Source organism: Pteropus alecto, unplaced genomic scaffold (assembly GCF_000325575.1).
Source record: "Pteropus alecto unplaced genomic scaffold, ASM32557v1 scaffold385, whole genome shotgun sequence".
Lineage (NCBI taxonomy): Eukaryota > Metazoa > Chordata > Mammalia > Chiroptera > Pteropodidae > Pteropus > Pteropus alecto.
Window position 1 is genome coordinate 930,866 of NW_006436543.1, and position 23,864 is coordinate 954,729.

Sequence of the window (23,864 nt, forward strand, 5' to 3'; positions counted from 1 at the left end):
TGTAGGGAATTCACTCTCAGCTCTCATCTTTAGCAGTTTAGGATACAGGTCATCACACCATGGTCTGTGCTTTTTTCTGCATGCATCATGGATTACCATATGATACTGAACTCGATCAAAATGTAAAATGCTTTGTAAAAATACTAAAATAACATCAGATTTTCTTATTCATAAAATCTTGAACTTTTCTAGAGTAGAAAAACTGCTGAAATTTTTGAATCAGTTTAAAACACCAGTTTAAAAGAAAAGTGATTATTTTGTAGTAAATTATAAGTTAATCATTGGGAAAAAAATTTGCAATATAGCAATGTTTGTTATACAAATAACGAAACCAATTAATATATACTGAAGGTTATTAAGTTTAGTGCCATTGGTTTTAATTTTATGAATTACAAATTTAGACAAACTGTTTATTATAGTCTTGGGGAGAGTAGAGGAGAGCTCCTCAACTAGCCTGTAAGGATGAGGAAGAAAAGAGGAATCAGGAAATAACCTTGAATGACATTAAGGCTCGTCTGGAAGGATAGGTAGGAATTTCGTTCTTTATTATTTTAACATTTTTTTCTCAGCAAATAAACATGACTAGTAGTTTTTGCTAGTCATTTGCTCTTCTGCTAAAAATTTGGGAAATAAGGAAATACATAACAAAGAAAATAAATCAGCCATAATCCTACCATGTAATTTGATAGAACCACTGTTACCTTTTTGGTTCATGTACCTCTGCCTTTTTTTTTTTTTTTCTTCTTCCCTTTTTAATGCACATACACACACTCCTCTTCCCCCAATACATTTAAAGTTACAGATATGGTATTCTGGTTTATAATCTTTTTAAAAAAATCAATATTTAGAAAAGCTTCCATGTCAGTAAATATATATGCCATGATTTAATAGTATATTATGTCTCATTGTATAATTTGATTTATAACACATTTACTCATGTGACTCTTATTATAATGTTTTTGGATTCCTTCTGATTTTTCTCTGATAAATACAATAATGTAACAAGGGTTCTTTATAACTCTTAATTGTTTTCTGGGAAATGTAAAAATTGGTGACCAGGTATTTCAATTTAGCCTATTAAAAAAATAACTCATTATGTAGCTGAACTGTAGTTCCAATAACACTCAATTGACTTTTGGACCTTCACTGTTTGAGAGTCAGGGAAGGAGGAAGAGAATTCCTTGAAAGAGTAACCTATATGTACTGTTTTCATTAGCTAACTTTGTATTTCCTCTTGTACCTATTCTGGTCAGATTTGTGTTCCTACCCCTTTGCTGAAAATTCTCTTGCTCAGGTGAACAGCAATTCCTATTTTGCCAAATTCAAGAACCAACTATCAGGACTCAGTTAAAATCTCAGCAACATTTTCTTTTTGGAAAATGCTCTTTTTGGAGTCCTCCTTCACTTCCAGCACACCACACTTTCCTGGTTTGGGTTTTAACTGGTTGTTTCCTCTTGGTTTTCTTTGCTGGTTCTTTCTTCTTTCCTCATCATTAAATGAGGGAGGACCATAAAGCTCTTCCTTAAACCGGTCTCCATTTACATATGTTTCCTAGGCAAACCGAGACATTGGATTTGTCGATGAATCCAAATATGCATCTTAAACCCCATCTGCTAACCTTAAACTTCATTTAATTAGTTATTTTATGTCTCTCGAATATTTAACACCATTCAGTCCCTCAGCCCAAGAGCCTAGGAGTTATCCCTGAATCCTCTTTTACCTACCACATCTGCTCTTCTGTCAAGTCTTGTTACTCTTCAAAAACATATTCAGACTCTATCATGTTCTTCACTTACTAATCTGAATCAAACTGTCTATCATTTTGCTTGTAGACCAGCAAATTAGCTTCTTGTTTGTTTTTCCCTTTCTCAAACTCCTTACTTGTCTTGCAAGACCTTACATAATGCAGAATCTTCCTGTGTCTCTGACTTCCTCTCCTTTCACCTTCCACTTCCCTCACTCTTGTCTAGTCACTCTGATTTTTTTTTTCTTGTAAATAACATTCATTTCTACTTGTGGGCCTTTGGCACTTACTGTGTACCTGGAAGTCTTATCTAGATCATTGATGACTTCCTCTTTTATATCATTTATTTAGATCTCTACTCAAGTGTACCTTCTTCAGAGAGTCCTCTTTATCTAAAACTCTTCATTCCACCTGTTACTACCTTGCCCCTTACTCTGCCTTTATTCGTTTCTAGCACTTAAAGCTCCTTGACGCATTCTCCCTCTCGCTTTCTCTGCCCCTTTCCTTGTGCGTGTCCCTACTAGAATGCAAGCTCCACTATATCCTCAGTGCCTAAGACAGAACTTGGAATATAGTATATATCCAGTTGGTGTTTGTTGACTAAATGACTGAGCTTCCTTTATTCATTTTAATTATATTTTATTGCTTCTAATCCCACAAGGAATTTGAAGTAACTTGAAAAATACTTTTCAATGTAAGAAAATGGAAAATAACAGGCATGCAAAATAGAACAGAAATGACTGGTGGGAAATTTAATAGGCAGGTTATGCAAGGTTTTGGTTCTTAAATATGGATCAGGAATTTGGCTCTGAGGTCTTCACTGCTAAAACAAAAAGAACATTTTTTCCATAGGAGAAAACATTCTTCTACTCTGAAGAAGAACAGCTCTTCTTTGCAACTTAACTACTGTACTATAAGACATAAAATAATAAATTTTATGTGGCTGTGATTAATACCTGTCCTTAAGGTAAACTAGAGAGATGATACCAGGATAAAATTCAGGGAAAGCAGCTCTCTGGAAACTGACTGATAAGATACTCATACACATTCATATTTCTTCCTTCTCTCTGTTCCCCCGCCCCCACCACCCTCAGATATGCACGCATACTTCTCTGAGTAAGGTAGAGCTAATTTTAACATGATTGTCAAGGTACAGCTCTTTCTGATAGAGTAGTGAGACATAGTTCACTCATCATTCTTAAAATGGGTCGCTCATTCCAAAGAAAGTTGAAAACTAGCCAGATACTACGCCTTTAGTTGAATGAGGCTTCTTTTAGGAGCTCAAATAAATAGCTGGTGATAGTATGATTTTATCAGATTACTCTGTGATAGTTTGTGGTCTTTATCAGGAAATTTTGATATCCAGCGCCTCGGATTCAGAATTAATGAGGCAAATTATTACTGAGTTTCACATTATCATAACTCCAGAAATCTTAATATATTAATGTAGAATTAATTGCATTGTAATAGAGAAAATTCCCATCAGTTCAACCTGTTTACTTGATTAGATTTAAATTGAATGTATTCAAAATTAGTCTGAGGTAAATCTTTTGTTAGGATCATAATTATTTATTGCTTTTATTAATGACTCAACCAAATCCTTGAAATTATTATATGGCTTAAATAATTCAAGTTTTTTTGTGAAGAATCAGTCTAGAGTTATAAATAATACTGGTCAGTGATAACATACTAACTTTGAAATGACCAGACTGAGTTCCAAAGATTTATTTCATGTTCTAATATGCTCTTTTGGACTTTACCAGCTCTTGTCTTATATCTCAGGCATTCTTTTGGTATAAGAGAGAGAATATTTGGGAGATAGAAGACATTTATTATGTATCCTATCAGTAATTGGTTAAGAAATTCTGTTTCCTTCTTTTGGTTTGTTTTGTTTTCCAATTTAGAGTTGTTTGGTCAGTTGGGTGTCTTTTGCGGGGAAAATGATATGGTGCAATGTTTTTCCAACACATCACTGATCATGAGAGAAATTTGTTTTCATAGAGCTTTTCTTCTCCTTTGTTCCTGTGTTGCGATTTTGTCTTCTCTTATTACTGTAACTGTCTTAACTCTACATCGCTGTCCTTTCCTCTGTGTTTTGTTCTATACGTGCTGTCTGTTTTGTTCCCCAGTCCTCCCTGAAGCTTGTCACAACTCTTATTACCTACCTAATCCCCCAACTTTATTTCACCTCTATCTATAATTACTATTATCTTTTTCCTAGAGTGACATAAAAAAATATAATTTGTCTTTGTTTTTCAGTACCAGCACAGATCTCTCAAAGATAACACTGGAATTTGAAAAAAAGCATTTAGATTGAGATTTTGACCAATATTAACTGCTTATTTGGTTTGGAAATTACACAAAATTTTTAGTGAAAAGATTAATTTTCCTCATTGTTTTCCATTGATGTCATTTACTCTTTAAAAAAATATCCAGGAAAGATAGCAGTGGGTGTTCCAGTGCAGCACATATTTTCTTTAGTGAATTCTCTCTCAGAGAATTTGTTCAACTAGAAACTGGGTATCTAGCTCTGAGGGAGGTTATGATTTCCAGCATTTGGGGAGTATACTAAACCATCCTACAGTGCTTCTAGAGTTTATTTTAATCAGTGACATTGTGGATTCCTGAGAAGAGCATACTCTTAATTTGAGAGTACACATTTTGAAGTTTCATGGGCATATGTTTAGAGGCCACTTCTGTCCCTTTAACTGGATAATAGTTTAACTTGTTAGTTTCATCACCTGTGAGATCCAGGCATTACCTCAAAAGGGAAATATGAGGAATAAATGAACAATTAAACATCTAACATGGTGTCTGGCAGATGGCATCTCTAATTACTGTTCTGTAAACTCCTCAAAGAAATGTTTAATGACTTTTTTTTTTTTTTTTTTGGATTTGCCTGGTAAATCGATCTGGATTGTCACTTGTCATGCATTGCAGTTTAGGACAAATTCAACAATATCATTGTGCAGATTTAAGGAATAAGCTTTATTGGGAAAGGGGGGGGATATTTTATGGAGAAAAACCAGGATCAACAAGAAGAGTGAGGCATCTCCTTGTTATTCTAACAGAGGGATGCCAGAGTTTTGACAATACTTAAACATAGATTTTCATTCTAGTGAAGGTATGCTATCTCATATTATTATTCTTGTTCTTTTCTTTAAAATACATCATTCATAAAATAGTGGCATACAAAGCCATATATAGGAGTGATTAAAAATACTGACATTATTAAGTACAGAACTTAGAAGGATTAAAAGGCCTCCCAAGATCACCTAGAGAAATGATAATGTGTGTACACACATGCAGAGGTTAAGAGAATTTCAAGATCACGCAGCTGGTACCAGCAAAGTTTGGGCTAGAACTCTAAATCCTCCAAAAACCTAATCTGTGCTATGACCTTGACACCACATATAGCAACAATATCTTAGACAGAAGCGTCTCAGAGACTACACTTTCCTTTGAGAATCATAATTTTTCTGAACAATACTAAGAGACCCCATAAAATGGACATCAAGAGCTGGTCAGCAGCAAATGTTTTTAAAATGGAAAGAATTCCTCAAGGAATTCATTTAAAAAGTGTTCTTTTCTTTTTTCATAGAAGGACTGTTGCTATGACTCTAATTTTTTAAATTTTTTAAATTTTTTAAATCTGACCTCTAATTTTTTATCTCTCAAAAGCATAACATCTAGAAAAAAGTATTCTGTCCTTTGGTACTCTACTACTTTGTCTTTTTTTAATTCCTGGCAAATTGCAGGTTGAGCATTCAAGTGATGAACACAATTTTCATCTGCCCTCCTTAGCACTTAAAATATTAAAAAATTTTGACAGCCTTTGAGAAGTTGTTGACAGATTCTTGCTCATTTGTTTATTTTTTTCTCCACTTTAGAATAAGTCCCTACTATTCCATTAGTAAATTTGTAACACTAAAATGTAATATTTTGAATTACAACTTACTAACAACTACTATAAACTGCAATTACCAAAGAATTAAAATGAAATTTTTGAAAAGCTCTGAACTCTATAAGCTACATAGCCAAGCAACTTTTTTTTTTTTTAAATAACTCTTCTTACTAGACTAGAAAATGCAGAAGCTATCAATATGCTTGAAATTCTCCCCTAAAAGGTAAATTTAAGTTAATTAAGTAAAATTTGACACTGGCTATCAATATTTTGAGACCTTTTCTCACTTTCTGCCCTCAGCCATTTCAGTGATATCTCTCATGGTATTTCTTATATTCTACTTATATTTTTAAGATATTCTTCTGTATTTCTACTTTATCTCTCTTAGACACTAAACTCCTCGAGGATAGGGACTTTCTTACCCTTTACATCCTAGAATAAGTACTTACACTGAGCCCGAACTAACCAGTAATTATTTGTGCTGCTGAGCTGAGCCTGGGCAAATTAAGACCGATTTTTACTGGGAACAGCATTCATTCATAGATTGAACTTGCTTAAATAGTATAGAAATAAACAAACAGAGTATTTCACATTTAATTTGATACTTTTTTGTTGAGAAAACTGATTGATTGACCCTGGGCAATAAAGTGTTATGCAAGAAATAGATCTGTCTGAAAATGCTGTCCAGACTCACTGTGGGTGCCTAGTGAATGAGCTGCAATTACTCCTTCATCCCCTTTTCCCAGCCAGAGCAGCTGCAGCCACACTCACCTTCCGACAGGACCTGGGTTTCTTCCCTTAGCAGAGCAGACCCAGTTTCCCATGGGCCCCCAGGTCTCCACATGCTCGACAGATGAATTTTTCAGAAGATTGCGGGCATCCACACAGTACTGGTTCCCAACTAGTTAATGTGACTGTTTACTATAAGGTTAAGTCTACTAATTACTGTGTTTTTCCTATGGAAAACAAAAAACAAAACAAAACACTTTTTAAATGAATTCCTTGAGGGATTCTTTCCATTTTAAAAACATTTGCTGCTGACCAGCTCTTGAAGTCCATTTTATGGGGTCTCTTAGTAATGTTCAGAAAAATTATGATTCTCAAAGGAAAGTATAGTCTCTGAGATGCTTCTGTGTAAGATACTGTTGCTATATATGGTGTCAAGGTCATAGCACAGATTAGGTTTTTGGAGGATTTAGAGTTCTAGCCCAAACTTTGCTGGTACCAGCTGCGTGATCTTGAAATTCTCTTAACCTTTGCATATGTGTGCACATATTGTTATTTCTCTAGGTGATCTTGGGAGGCCTTTTCATCCTTCTAAGTTCTGTATTTAATGACAGTATTTTTAATCATTGCTATATATGGCTTTGTATGCCATTCTTTTATGAATGGTGTATTTTAAAGAATATCCAATTTTAAATGATTAAACATCATCTAAGCACATCTTGTTGAAATGTGGTACACGTAGGGTGGCCAATAACTTTTTATTTAGTACTTTTTGCTTAGCTAACTTTCTTACACAGTGGAAGGCAGAGCTTGGAAACTTTACATGTAGTCGTGAACATGGCTTGGACTGGATATATTAGTGGTGCTTGTTATTTCCCTTTCATTTAAGATACATCCCATGCATGTCTTGTGATTTACTAATGTCAGCCAGTTTAAAAAATGTCAGACATCAGAACCATGGACAATCGGCAACAGTGATTACCTTGCATTGGAGATCTGGGTTGTTGGCATCAGCATTTCTTAAATGTCTTTAAATACCATGTCAAAAATGGCTTAACTAACCGGGTACCAAGCGTAGTTTGAGTTTAGTGTATATCTTAGTTCTATTATTGTAGTTCTTTGTGAAAGCTTTAAATCATATAGAGATTCTCTTTCTGTAATTTGGAGTATAGATGCACATGCATGTGTACATACAACTTTTTAAATTGGTGGTTCGGTTAACTAGTATTATGTGGCATTTGCTTGTTAGACTTTATGATGAATAGATTTTCGGAAGCTCATCACAGTAACCAGACTGCCAAATAATTTGTTATTCTTTCAGGTACTGGAGCCAGCTATGGAATTCTCAATTAAACCTGTAAATGCATATCGTTGAATGTTATTTTGATGCTACTGCATTTTGGTCAAATTCTGATTGATTTAGCTACTGGTACATTATTGCTGAGTCTCTGGTATCACTTGGAAGGAAGATGGTAGGGGTATAGTTGGCTCATATGCTCCCCCAAGAGAAACATACCTTAGTATCATATTGTTTATAGTAGTTTCAGAAATGCTGCCCAGATCTTTTAACTTAGTTATTGCCTCACTTATGTAGTTTATCTCCCTTAACGCTGTTAACTCAATGGCCACATACATAATTAGCTTTCCTTTTTATACTACTTTTTTGTGTGTGTGTGTGTGTATGTAACTTATAGTATTTCTAAGTTCTAGAAGCATTCCAAAAGTTGTAGGAGACAACAGAAATTGATATTGCAAATTTGGACAGAGAAATAAATCTGTACTGTAATTTTTCTGAATCTAAAAAGAGAGACAAAAAAGTATGTATCAAGCTCCATTTCTTTAAATTGCTTCCAGCTGCTTGCCTTCTAATATAGAGATATTTATTAAAAGTGGCAGGTTAAAAATTGGTTTCCTAAGGCAAAATATGACTGGATCCATAATTTTGTTAAAGAACAGGAAATATCTGGCTTTTTTTTTTTTTTTTTTGAGGGGCATGATGTGGAGCAAATAATACATATTTTCTGGCTAGCAAAACAGAACAGAGTAAACAGCCTAGACAAGTTCAGTGAACTAAAGAAAATTTCCTAAGGTAGTAAATGACGAATATGAAATTATTCTTTATGCTGTCCAACTGTATAAGTAAGTGCTCGAAAGGTAGACAATGATGGATTTGGCCGTCCATGAAACTCAGTTGGGGATGAGGCTTAAAGTAAGGAAATAGCAAAGTAAATTATGGCTTGGGTGGAAAAAAGAAATTTAAATCTTATCTAGATTAATTGGGGGCATTGAAAAATTTAAAGAATTATTACCCTGAAATGCTATAAAGAAGTTTTTTTAAAATCAAGGAAAATTTTATGTTAATTCTGATAAGAAATTGATGACTAAGAAAAATATGTAGAAGAAAAAAATACAGGAATTTTAATGAGGGTTTGATGGAGGAACATCTGAAAAGCGAGAGAAGAAATAGATGGAAATAGAAACTGTATTGGAGATCTGAAAGTTATTTTTCTGAAAGCATTCTGTAGTGTAGGTGGCAGATACAAACTCAGGAAGAGTTTATTAGGTTAAAAAGCAGCTTCTGGAGGGTATTCCAAGCCGGTGGATTCAGGTTAAAAAGCAGCTTCTGGAAAGTATTCCAAGCCTGTGGATTCAGGCAGTAGGAATCCTGAAGGAGGAATTGAGGTATCAAAAAACATTGCATAGAATGATTGTGCCTTATGATTCTCCATAACCAGAAGGAAGGAAGTGCAGACAAAGCTGGTCACTACATGTCACTACACAGGTTTTGGTTGGAGGTTGCAAGGGTTGGAGGAGAAATAGCAGTGCTCAATTGTCCGTTTACCCATTAATAATGACCCATTAAGATTAAGATGATTTTAAAAGAATCATGATTATTTCATAATATTTTGTCATTGTTGCTTAATGTGCTGTAGTATTCATTAACCATTTTCATCACTTTGTACATTGGAATTGCAATTCACAGACTACATAGAAAATAGTAGTGCTTGCATGGCTTTATTGACCATATGGAATAGAGAACGATTAACATTTGCTCGTGGTTTGTTTCTTAATATAATTACAAGGACTAATCTAGCATTTAAAAATGAGGAACTTTTACAGGAGATATATGCACATATCTATATGATTTTGTGTTTGGAATAAACATACATTGTCTACAAAATATAAAAAAATTGGATTTCTAGAATGTATCTTCAGGTGGTCTTCTAGATAAAATTATGAAGTGTCAATATCGAGTAATGAGACAAGTATCTCATACAAAAAAATTCTGTAACAACTGTGATTCTTATCAGAAAGTAGGGTTGAGGCTTTGTAATTTGAAATGGTGTCTTTAGTATTTAAAATTTATATTTGGATGCCAAAATAATTATTTTAAAAACTGAATACAAATACAGAAAATAGAATCTGAAAAAACTTTTCTTAATGAGCCATGAACTAAAAAAATTGAAAAAAGATGTTAGTTTCTCAAAACAGCAATTTTCTAATATTCTTTCAAAGCTGATAGAAATTTAAAAGGCATATATTGAGTCAAATTATGATGTTGTAATGTAAGGCAGTTTGAATGAAAGTCAGCTAAGCGTTGTAGAATGTGAACAACAAAGTGAAATGCTCTTTGGTTTAAATTATGCATCCTTGACAGATTGCTGAATTTATCTAAGCTTTGGTTTTCTAACTTAAATTATCAGGGACAAGATTTGACTCATCGTTGTTATGAACAGCAAATGAAGTTATGCTTTATTCAAGTGAGAATTTATTCACGATTCTCCTTTCAAGAAATATTTATTGAATGCTTCTTATATGCCAGCCTCTCTGTGATGCCCAGGAGATACAAATGTAATACAAACGGTTTTAACCCTCATGAAGATTATAATTCGTTAGAAAAAACAAAACAAGTAGACAAGTGATTACTAAGGTTTACTGTAATGGCGACAAGAGTGAATGCAAAGTCTGTTTAACAGGTTAATATCAATCTCCTCCAGAGATAATGGTAACTGAGACAGGTGGAGGCAGCACTGGCTTTCATCATTTTCTTAAATTCTTCTATTCCTGATTTCACAAATATGACCAAATTTATGCATATTACCAACGCTTATTATAATTTGCCTTCTATTAAACTTTAAACAATGAGATTGGTAAATGTGGACAGTTAAAAAAATCCTATGAGATTTATTAGACCATTATTAGATTATTTCTGTAATTTATAGTTTATAAGCATTCTTGTTTTATATCATTTTAGTTGATCTGTATTTCAGGGTCTATTGTGTCCTTCCCTTGTGTTGTCCACCCTGCTCCCCATGCTGTTTAATTCAAGGACTATTGCTTTGTCTTAAGTTTATATTTGTGTAGGAATTCTGAAAAAGATAGACTTTGTTCCTCTAATAACATTTTAAGCTGAAGTCCAGTATATTCTAGGTGGCTCTTAATTTTATTTTCAATTGTGGTAGTATTCCTATAACATAAAATTTACCACATTAATCTTTTTTAAGTGTAATGTTCAGTATGTCCATATTGTTGTGCAGCCAGTCTCCAGACCTCTTCTCATCTTGCTTGCAGAACTTCCCTTTAAGTGGCTCTTAATTTTAAAACTATAGTTTTCGCAAAGATTTTACAAACATAACTTTTCTACTTGTGTCGGTGTTTATTTCTTTTCTTTTTTTTCCAGCTTTACTGAGGAATAATTGAGAGATAAAATTGTATGCCTTTAAAGTGAACAACAGGATGTTTTTGTATACATATACGGTGTGAAATGATTACCAAGATCAAGAAAACTAATACATCTGTCACCTCACAGTTTTTTTGTGTGATGAGAATGTTTAAGATCTATTCTCAGCAAATATCAAGTATACAATATATTATTAACTATAGTCACCATGCTGCACATTAGCTCCTCAGAACTTACTTGTAACTGAAAGTTTAACATACATCTTTTCATTTCTCCTCTCCCCAGCCCCTGACAAGTGTTCTGTTTCTGTGAAATTGGCCTTTTTTCCCCCATTAAAGATTCCATGTATAAGTGATATTATAGGGTATTTGTCTTTTCTCTCTGATTTATTTCACTTGACATAATGCCCTCCAGGTTCATCCATGTTGTTGCAAATGACAGAATTCTTTCTCATGGCTGAATAATATTCCATTATATTCTTATACCACATTGTCTTGTTCTGTTCATCCTTTGCTAGATACGTAGATCGTTTCCATATCTTGGCTATTTTGAATAATGCTGTAGCAAACATAGAAGTGCAGATATCTCTTCCAGATAAGGTACTGATTTTGTTTCCTTTGGCTATATACCCAGGAATAGATTGTTGGATCAGATTGTAGTTTCTATTTTTAATTTTTTCGAGGAACCACATACTGTTTTTCACCTTGGTTGAACTAATTTGCATTTCCACCAACAGTGTACAAGGGTTTTCTTTTCTCCACATCCTTGCCAATACTTGTTATCTCTTGTCTTTTTGGTAATAGCTATCCTAACAGGTGTGAAGTGATATCTAATTGTGGTTTTGGTTTCATTTCCTTGATGATTAAAACTTCTAGAAGAAAATATAGGGAAAAAGCTCCTTAATATTGGTCTTGGCAATGATCTTTTGGATAAGATACCAAAAGCACAGGCAACAAAAATAAACAATGGGGCTACATCAAACTAAAAAGCTTTTGCACAGCAAAGGAACCATTAAAAAGGCAACCTATGGAATGGGAGAAAAGATTTTACAATCATTTATCTGGTAAAAGGTTAATATCTGAGATATGTAAGGATTTATATAACTCAGAAGCAAAATCATCATCATCATCATCATCATCATCATCATCATCATCATCATCCGATTGAATAATGGGCAAAGGACCTTCCTAGACTTTTTTCCAAAGGAAACATACAAATAGTCAATAGATATATGAAAAAGTGTCTAACATTACTAATCATCAGGGAAGTTTATTTCTTAAGAAAAGATTTTGTAGATGGCTTTAAAATGTCAAACAGTGCATCCTTAATTTGTACTGTAAAATTAGAATATGTGAAATATTGTAGTTCATTAAATTTAAGATGACAAAGGAAATATGCTTACACAGCAGATGGTTTTGCCTTTTTTTTTTTTAAATCAACTTCTAGGAAAGTTTCGTTATATAGGTGATGGAAATATCTAAAGTACATTTAAGCTTTGAAGAGACGGTGTTTATAAATGCTAGGAAATGCCCTTATCGTTTATTTGAAGGCTTAGGCTATAATAGGCAATTTTTTGACATCTCCATCAAGCTTGATAGTTCTTTATTTTGTTGGTTCCTTCTGTTTTTAGATAGTTGCAATTATAAACTTTTAATTATTCAGTGATGCATGTGGGAGCTACTTTAAGGAAACAAAAATCTTAACCTTTAATTCTAACTTTCATTTCCTTATGCAATATGGATACTTTTTCTTTTGCAATACTATACTTTTATTTTTCCAAGATATCTAGTAGTAATGCTTATGTGAAGCTAGGATTCCCCTCCACCTCAGGAAGATAAATCTTTATTCAAGCTAAATGTTATTTTAAAGAGTAACAGCCTAGCCAATACCAAGACTAGGGTAGACTTTTTTCACTGATTATATTTTGCATCTCTTTGTAGCCAATGTTAACTAACATGGTCCTTTTAGTAGGAACCATTATTGTTTATGTGATGGTTCTTGTTGTTGTTGTTTTTAATATGTTATATTAGTTTCAAGTGTACAGCACAGTCGTTAGACATTTATATAATTTATGAAGTGATCCCCCAATTAGTCTAGTATCCACCTGGCACTATACATAGCCATTACTATATTATTTGACTATATTTCCTATGCTGTACTTTACATCCATGTGACTGTTTCGTAACTACCAATTTGTACATCTTAATTTGCTGTTCTTTTATCTTCCAAGTTATTTGTGGCAACCTCCTACAGCTATCACAGGACTTTGAGAATGACTTGATGCTTTATCAGTTTTGTATTTTATGATATTTTCCTTTTGGCATTTTATTTTGAAGTCTAGCATACATGCTGAGGAAGAAGTGCAAATAGAAATGAAAATTGCATTTTGATGTTTTACATCTTGTAAGAAAATCTTTAATACTATCTGGCTGCTGCAAATTTCATCTTCGTACCAATAATATAAAGTCTTATAGTCACACTAGAACTCTTCTCTAACAATAGATATACTTTATATTTTTTGTGACCTAATGAACAGAAATTTAAAATTATTAATGAGCACTTTCCCCCTTGTCCAAGAGCCAATGTTGAAACTTTTAAGAAAAGTAAAATCTGCATTTTAATTGCAGATTTAATTTAAGTTAAATTTATTTTTTTTTAAGTCTTTCAGTTGGAAGGGTATTTCGAAGTATGGCACAAACCCAGACAATTTTATTTTAAAAAATTTATTGTATAACAATTAAAAATATACACTTGGCAAAAAAATAAAAAATAAATAACAAAATATTTCTCCATATGGCAAAGTCTAAACATAAGTGATGAAGTGGGAGAAAATGTTAACGCATCTTAAACAAACGAAGAGATCCCACAAATCAATAAATGAAATGCCAGGAATCAATAAAAATACTGATAAAGAATGTATATAGTGCACAGGAAAAATGCCTTTGTAAAGATGTTCTGCTCTGCTTAAAATAATACAAATGCAAATTAAAACTTCCTGAGATGAAATTTTTTTCACCTAGTCGACTGGCAAACATAAAGCCTAATTAATTTTGTTTGAATAGATGTGGAGAATTGGTGACTCTCAGATTTTTGGTGGGAGTATAAATTTGTATAACTTCTGTGGAGGGTTACTTGGAAATATTTTTTGAAATTTAAATGCACATACTGTGAGCACTTCAATTATAGAAATGTATCCTAGATATATATATGCACATGTATATGAAGGTGTATAAACAAGGCTATTCATTGCAGGGACAGCTCTTTTAGTAATTTGGTGTTCTTGAATGGGTAGGAAGTCTCTGGAAGGATACAGGAAAAGCTAGTAACAGTGCTTGCTTGCTTCTTGGGAGGTAAGCTGAGGTGGGTGAAGAGGATGTGAATGGCAATTTTTAAACTGAATATCCTTTACAAAATAAAGGAACGTGTATTACCTGCTAGAAATAATACTCAAAAGAATGACATTGAACTAAGCCATATGTGAAATACGCCATCAGTGGACATACAGAAGGTACTTGTTATCACTGATGAGCCAGTATGCAGCAGTGTTTGGTTGTTTTCTGATCAGTTCAAACATCTGTCCCTCAAAAGGAAGTTTTCTTTGACTTCTTCTAAAGGCACACCCTATTACATTGATTCATTCATACTGTGTATTTTTTTCTGTGCATTACTACACTTGTGATTGAATAATATTTTTCACTGGTTGAATTTTATTTTTCCACTGATAGGGTTAGGCTCAGTGAGTCGGTGGTCTTCCTGTCTTTTTCACTGCTGGGGCCCCAGTATATACTATGATATCTTGCGTCTTGATGACAGTGCATATTTGAGTGAAGAATAACTCTAGAATATCAGAACAAAGCCATGCCTGTGGGAAAAATATAATAAAAATGTGGTTTTTTTTCACCCATGTCGGCATTTCTGTTCATTCTTTCAGTGGCTTCCCCCAAACAAACAAAAAAAAATTAACTTTTTTTTGAGGGAGAGATCATAGATCCCTTTTAGAAACCATTATAAACCATAAATATGCAATGATGCAAATACTCCCAAATTTTGTTGCATAATTTCAGTGGTTTCATGGATTTTCCTAAAGCTCTTCCAGTTGACCCTCATTACTCCAAGATTCCACTCTGCACGATTGTTTTCCTGACTGACCTGTGTTCTGTTCTGACAGTTTCTGGCATCTTTTCTTCCCGTTATTTCTCTCATTCCTGGGACTGGGGTTTTATATTTTATTACAAAAAATTTCAAACATACAGAAAAGTAAAAAAATATACTTTTGGACACCAAAATAGCCACCACTCATATTCTATAATTAACCCTTTACCATATTACCTTTATCATGCAATTCTCCATCTACTCATCCATCATCCTTTCTTATTTAGCACATTTCAGAGTAAGTTGGCAACATCATATACTTTCTCTTACATACTTCAGTTTGCCTGACATTAACTAAAGTTCAATATTTGCTTATAGAATTCTTTTTTGAGGTAGAAATTTATGTAGAACAAAATGCACCAATTTAAATGTAACACTAGATAAGTTTTGACAAATGTGTGCACCCGTGTAACTCAAACTCTTGTCAGGATTTAGAGCATCACCATCACCCTCAGATAGTTTGCTCCTTTTGCAAACTTTCCTAGGAATTTTTATTTTTAAGTGATTACAACTTTTGTTTGTTATTTTTATATTAAAATGAGCCTCTTAAGTTTGATCAGCATTCTCTGTATCATTAATAGAGATATAATGACAGAATATCAGCCAGCCCAAGATCCTTAAGAACTGACCTAACCATAAAAACCAGAAGATCCCAGAGGAGTCAATAACAAAGTCGACAAGCCTGGCGGTCTGTTGGTGGTGGTCTTTGATAAGTTTGTGGAGAGAAAGTTGTAGAAGTTATGATTGGGAGGAAGTGGAGGAGGGGCTCTTATTAATGCCCTGGGTTTACATGGTGTCATACAGATAGCAACTTATTTCAGTAATGAGCTTCCTGCCATCCTGTTCCCTTTCAATTTAGGAGTTTTACCATCACATAGTTGACTCATTTACTCTCAAAAGTGAGATAAGGAAATGAAGAAATACTGTAATATTACCTGAGGGAGAATAATAGTAATGTATCTTAGAGCACAGTATTGGGGAGGGGTTTGTGCGGGATGGGCACACCAGTTTAGGGCATTATGCCACCAGATGGTAACATTCATGCAGTCACTGGGGCGTGGAGGAGATAGGGTGTCCAATGGGAAGAAGAAATGCAAAACCTCTCTTTTTTAGAAATCTTGTCAGATATAGTGATTGTAGCATATTGATGTCTCTGTCTGATGTAATAAAAAGGAGTTACCTCAGAGGAGATTATTCTTTTTGTAAACATTTTATGGATTTAGAATCCTTGTAGATTCTTAAGTACTAATTGATTTGTGGTCTGATACTATGGTTTGCATATAGTAAGAACCAGAAATACAAAAGCAGTGTTAGTAATACTCACATAACAGAACCATCAGTGTCAAGACTTTCTTGTACTTAAGTCATAACATTATTGCATATGCTCTAGCTGATTTTCATAAATATTTTCATTATCTAGAAATATTTATTAATAACTTGTCGCAAACCTATTTTACTAAGTTTGTTTTGATTTTATGGTGTTTTATTTTTAAGCATTTTTGTATTTATATTGTTAATAATATTTACTTTATTAAATGAATTGTTCTTTTTGTGCACATTTATTACCATAATGTAACAGTTGTAACTAATGTACATCTTCTCAACGCTTCTGATAATTTTTGTTTCTTAGATCAGTCCCTCTTTTCTTACTTTTCCTTGGCTGGTTCCCTATGGTACAGAGTTTAAAAACCAATCAACTAGAAAGCTCGAAGTCTAGGATTTTGTATATTAAGAAGAGTCTGTGCGGTTGGCACAGTTTCTTTAGGTAGCATGAAATCAATATGTAATAGTGGTTATTTGAGGTTTATCTAACCCTTATATTTTGTATATTTTACATTTATTACCAACCTCTTCCTAGCAACCCTACGAGATAGGTACTGTTAACCTCAATTTACAACTAAAGCACAAAGGTTAAGTAACTTGCTCTTCTTTCACAGCTCATAAGTGGCAGAGCTTGAATTCAAAGCCATTTTCTTATCTACTGTGCCAAAGACTTCTGCTCACTCTGTCTATTCATCTAATGGAGTCTGTCTTATATTAGTTTACTAAGTACCACCACTGGTACTACTGGCTTGAATTTGAGGAAGATAATCCATATTCTTCCCAAAGGTGTTAATTCTTGTTATGCATCAAAGTAGGCTATGGTATGACCTGCATCTTCCTATCTCAGATGGTTCACTCAGCACTCATTTAGCATAAGTAAGCAGTGGCTTTGTATTTTTAATATCTTGCTCTAATGGTTTTCTGACATTTGCTAGGTGCTTACCAGTGTATCCCTGTTAAAGTACTCTTACTCCATCTCACTTTTGCATGCAGCATAGTTATCACAGGATGTTTTCCAGTGTTCATTTGGTAAATTACTATAACGAGAAGAAGAATCTTGAGTCGTAAACAATTTATTTTAGTCGTTGCTTTTGAAGTAAACGTTTTTCTAGCCTAAAAGTTTGTTTGCACTTGGAAATTAGAGTTGTTTTAAAAATGTGCTCTATTTTTTAGTTGGAAGATACTTTTATTTACATAAAATGTCCATTTATCACATTACCATATAGTTTCTGGCGCTTCATCATTATCAGATTAGCATAGTTTTCGTAATAGAATAGATTTCAAAGGTTATTTATGTCTAACATTTGTCTTATTCATGCTTAATTAATAAGTCTAATAATTTCATTTCTAGACAGTATTTTTGGTGCTTCTCATTAGCCAATGAGCAGTAAAGGCACTCAGTTTTGGAAAATATATTACCAGAGTTAAATTGTTAATGTAAAGCAGCCATTTACTTCATCATCTGTTCTTTTTGTATATTCTCACATAGAAAAAAGAAGCTTCTAAATCCAGTGTCAAGAAAAAAGTGACCAAGGTTGCAGAAGCAAAAAAAGTAATGAAGAGAAATTTTAAAGTGAATAAGAAGATAACATTTACTGATGAAGGGGAGGTAAGATTCTTAAGTGCTTCATTTCCGGGTTATAGCAGGTCCTCAAATAATGTCCTTTCATTATAATGTTAGTGAGATGATGTAGGAACTTAACTCTTGTTTATATCAATTAGCCTAGGGTAAAATTGGGTTCTTTATAGGTTGTTTCACTTGATGTTACAGAGAATGTATCAATGGTGTTAAGTGAGGACTTACTGTACATTCCAAGTCTTATAAAGAGTTTAACTCTCCTGCTAACTGCCCATTCACTGATGAGAAAAAAAGAATGTTTCTCTAAAGCACAGTAGGCATTTCCTGTTACTGTAGACATTTCATCAGCTATATACCTATAGGCAAGAATGTTTTATTGTCAGTAAACTGAGATACTTATTGATGATAACAATAGAGTTGATTTTGAACTTCCTAAATTCCACTTTTAATTATTAATTTTTTTTCCCCTCACAGTATTCATTGACATGTTCTATGGGAAAAGGCGCAAGAATAATAACACAACTACTTACCATAGCTTCTTTTGCTGGACTCAAGTCTCTGCTTTGCAGTTCCTCAATTTTAGATGCTGTATTGGCATGTTTCTTACGTACTGGCCTGCTATGAGAAGGAATTCTCTGTTTTAAAATAATCTCAGACACATAGGTGCTTGGTTTTCATCTCACCATTACTTTGGTCTTAGTGTAAATATATACCCATAGAGTAGGGAAGGGGTTACCACTCACAGATAGCTAATGAAAGGTCACTCTATTACATATTAATATTATCTTTGTTTTCAAAGAGGAAGAACATCTAGAAAATCAAGTGACTTACCTAAAGAGTAATGGTTAGTAGTTAGTGGTCATACTGAATATCATATCTCAGTTTTATTCTCACCAACCTATGTGTTTCCCTGTTCATCCTGATACATCACACAGCACTCCACACCTACCACAATCCCATTTCCTTTTCTCTGTCCTTTTTTCCCCATAGCACTTACTATATAGTTTATTCTATATTTGGTTGTTGTACATTTCTTCCACTCCAACAGAATGAGACTGGCTACATGAGGGAAGGCATTTGTTGACCTGACTTTGCTCACTACTCTGTCTTTAGTACTCAGAACAGTGCCTAACATACAGTTAACCCTTAGAGAAAGTTTATTGCATGAATGAACCATTGTCTAATACCCCAACAAAATAAAAGAACTTTTTATACCAGCTCTAATGTATCACATTAGATTTGGAGAAGGCTGCTTTTCTTCAGAAGCCCAGATTTGCACTAATAATATGGAGTGAAATGGTGTATAAATCATATGAAAACTTACAAAATAAAGTACAGTTTAATGTTGTTAGTAGTTGCAGAGGAAGCCTATGTAATTGATAATTAATGAATCTTTATGAAATTACTAAAAAGAGGTTAGCACCTGAGAAGCAGTCTAAATCTAGAATATAGTTGTATTATATCAGATGCTTACTGTAAAACACGATTAATGCTGTTAGGATAATGAGGTTCCTTACTGTGCTACTAAGTTTAACTGCACAGGTTATACCAATTACCTGCAAGGTGAATGTAAATCTTTAACTATGAAATATTTCAGTGTAAGCTTATTGCTGATAGGACTCTGTGTGACTGTGAGCCACATTGAAACTTCTGATCTAAAACTCCCAAAGAAATGCTACTATTTGTTCAGCCCACAGAGAGATGGACTTATTTTTTCCTCTGATAGAAAAAGAGGTGACAAGTCAGAGCAATGGATGGCATTCTTACTGTCACAGCTGATCTCACTGCTTCTTCATTAGTGTCAGTGACTGCTTGCATGGCTGCTTATGTAGTATATTTGTGACCCCCAATCATTGCCAAAGTTGAGACTCTGTAGGGATCTCATCCTAAAGAATGACTATGGTGGTGACAAGAGTGAGGGGAGACATTAATACCTGCGATAAGTGTGCCTACAGCTTCCATTTGCCTGCCGGTTAAGTAGCAGTCTTTCAAAAATAGTGGCAGCTACTTAAATCCTACTGGTAATCACTTATTAGGTAAAATAAGAATCATTTTGTCTAAATTGTCTATAGAATTTAACTGTGTTAGGCCTAGAAGATTATTTAGTCAAACAAACCTTATTTATCAGACAAGGACACAGGTGCCAGAGATTAAGTAATTTATTCAGGATCATGCCGTGGCCTGATGAGAAAGCCAGGGCATTAAGCCATGTCTCCTGGCTCCAAGATCAGTGCCCTGACTTCTGTGTCACCTTGTTCCTAACTATAAATTATATGCGTAAAATCATTTAGAACTGAGCAGACCTGTGAAACTCAAATTCTCTCCTTTACTCTTAGTTATTTCAGTCTTTATGTGTTATAATAGTTGATACATGATCCATCGATCAATTTTGAGCACCTAATGTGTGCCATGTACTGTGTTGGGCTCTGAGAATACATAAAAAGACATATGACTGCCCTCAAGGAGATTAATTCTAGTAAGAAAACCAGAAAAGTAAAACAACCCAGTATAGTAAGGAAAGCGTTGGAAGTACATACAAGGTGCCATGGCAGCTGGCGTGGGGGCACTGTGGTCAGCCTGGCTATGGCCCTCTGCAGGTCGTTGTGGACCCACGTTGGTGAAATATGGCATACTAAGAACAGTGTTTAAAATGATTTTGAGGCAACTACCTTCTCCAAATTATTTAATGAAATTTTCCTTTAATACTGCTCTCACTGGGTTACAGCAGCATTATTTACCCTAATTGGGACAGTCTTTTCTGTGGCTTGCTCATTTTAATTATAAACTTTGTTAGAAAGTTTAAGAAATGTAGGTAGTAAGGCACAAAGTGTCTATACGCAGCATTTCAAAATTGTTATACAAAAGGAAATGGTATTCTGTTGATGTTTGCTGTCTCCTGTCCCATACTTAACCTTTTCCAAAAAAAAATTCAGCAGTGGCCACAAATGCAGAAATCTGTCTTGAAGGATACTGAGGAAGAGGATGACACTGGTGGTATCAACTTAGATAAAGCAAAGGAAAGGCTTCAAGAAGAGGACAAATTTGACAAGGAAGCATATAGGAAGAAAATTAAGGCAAAGCATCGGGTAAGCCTTTTCCATCATGAATTAATACTGAGTGAAATATAATATGTCCCTAAACATAACTAAATGTTCATTAGATATTCATTAATAACCATATTACTTTAATGTCTCTAACACTTCTTTTTTTGTTGCTATTTTGTCATTTTATCTAATTCTTTCTTCTTTTGGCTGGTAAAGGCTTTGTATACTGACTGGTTTCTGAGATTGTCACCTAAATCTGCTTTTGGTGAGGTGACCCAAATAATATTAGTGATTTTTTTAAATTAAAGTTTTAATTTTGAAATAATTTTAGTTGCACATATAGTTATAAGAAGTAATACAGAGAGATCTCTTGTGCTCCATTTTTATAATTTTTAATTTCAGGAATGTTACGTAAATGAGACTATGTAGTATGTAGCCTTTTGGGATCAGCTTTTTTCACTCAGCATGATATTCTGATATTCTGTCTGTTCATTCAAGTTGTTGTATCAATACTTCATTCTTTCTGTTACTGAGCAGTATTCCAAGGTGGGGATGTACCACAGTTTGTTTCACTATTCACCCATTTGAGTGGCATTAATGTTGTGTTGAGCTTCAATTTAATACATTTTTTTCTATAGCAACTACTTGGTAATGGATATAAGATTAAACTTTACACACACACACACACACACACACATACACACACACACACACACACATTTTAAATATTTAAAAATTTTCAACGCTATCAGAGTGATATAATTTAAAAAGGGAACTTTGTAAGAGGGAATGCTTCTATACAAGTAAGTGCCCTGTTGGCCTTAAACTTGGCAGTTTTCTGTTATTCTTGAAAGGGGTTACTCCATTCTGATTACTCATGATATCAGTGTCTTTTCACACTACTTAATTCCCATAAAAGTGAACATTTTGCTAGATAAATGAGTCATTTAATGAATTAAAACAGATTTACACTTTTAAAGAAGTTTCTGCAGTATGCCCTTGAGACAGTGAATAATTTCAGGGTGATGCAGTATCAAACCCAAGAATCACTGCTCTACCGTTAAGTTTCGTATTAAGAAACCTTTAGGTCTTTGGATGAGGACATTATTAACTGTATCCTGAGAAGGATTCTTGTAGTTTTTGACTCCTATTTAACCCTGTAACTATTTAATGGCCCAGCAAACTTTTTTTTAATAGAGCAGCAGTTCTTATTTCTTTAAGATTTGATGCGGCTTCACAGTAACATTTGATGAATAGGAAAAAGATATTGAAGATAGCTTCAGGGATAGAAATGAATGGTAAGAAAAACATTCCAGAAACAGGAAGGACTAATGAACCTGAAATATACTGGTTGTAGTTGTTGGGTATTTGTTATTGAGAGAACTAAGAATTTCCTGCATTGCTGCTTTCTGTATGGTACTTTAAATGGAAAATTGGCATTAATAATTTGTTAACTAAAATTTTTAATAATATTAAGAGTGTCAGTAGCTTCTCATGTTTCAGCTTATAGTCTACTTCAAGCATTTATCCAGGGGAAGATTGAGCATAAGAACATTTTGTCCTTTATTTTTAATTGTAGATAGTAATAAAGTAAATATGAAGACTTTACATAAAAAATGTTTCCCCTCTCTTTTTTGTCTTCCCTTTCAACCCTTTTCTTCCCATGTGTGGAAGTTACTACTGTATCTAGGTTGTGGAATATTATTTCTGCATCCTTTAGAAACAATTTCAAAATGACTAATCCTACATTTATTACACACAATGTGTGCTAGGCTCTGCCCTAGGTTATGAAGATAGAATGCTTAAAGTACACGGGTTCCTCTGTCCTCAAGAAGATTATAATTAAATCATACTTAACTATGGATATTCTGTCACTGAATATTTTGTACCTCTGATTTTTTACATTTAAATTTTTGAAATGAATAAGAGATTCACATTGTCCCAAAATCAAGATCGTAAAAATGTTAACATTGAGTCTTGCTTCTGCCCATACCTCTTATTCTTATTTATATCTCCACTCTATAGGTAAATATTTTTATTATTAATTTATCCTAACAGTGTCTTTATGTAAATACAAATGAAGAGAAATACATATTCTTATTTTCTTCCTTTGTTACATGAAAGGTAGTATATTATATATAAATTGTTTTACATGTTTCTATTTCCACTTATTTTTGATCTTTTAAATAATTAGTTTGCTGTGGTTTTCTTGCTGCACAGTCGAACAGCAATTTTGAACTGAAGTAGGTGTGAGAGGAACTACAAGAATTTTACGTACTGCTGTTTTTGAAGTCAGTACCCCTGTAACTAAAATAGATATTAGGTCCTTTTAAAAACAAGTTAAGAGTTGCTATTTTATATAAAATAAGGATTATTTTCACAAGATGACATTCCTTCAATATTGGAGGTTGAAAATATGTGGCCTGAAAAAAGCACAAGGAAATAACTAAAATAATCTGTCTACACAACTTTAATGTAAATGCTGCTTGTTCCATATATGAGTAGTATCTTGGTATTTTTATCAGTAAAATTATTATTTAGCCACATATAAGTATTTGTGTATTAGAGAAAATTTCACATTGGAATGGGCATGTTTATAACAATGGCATACATAAGACACAATACCAGTGCTCAAATCAGTGATACACCGGGCTGCCATGGACCTGATTTGTGCCTAGAAGACATATTTTTCTTAAATGGCAAGTTTTAA

At 33.7% G+C, this 23,864-nt stretch overlaps 1 protein-coding gene across 1 annotated transcript in view; it reads left to right on the plus strand.

The window, feature by feature from the left end:
• DDX10 (DEAD-box helicase 10) overlaps positions 1-23,864 on the plus strand; it is a 230,211-nt gene that overhangs the window by 119,884 nt on the left and 86,463 nt on the right. The window contains exons 14-15 of the mRNA XM_006913434.3: positions 18,021-18,142; positions 21,037-21,196. Coding sequence (XP_006913496.1) covers positions 18,021-18,142; positions 21,037-21,196 — 282 coding nt within the window. The remainder of the gene's footprint in view (positions 1-18,020; positions 18,143-21,036; positions 21,197-23,864) is intronic.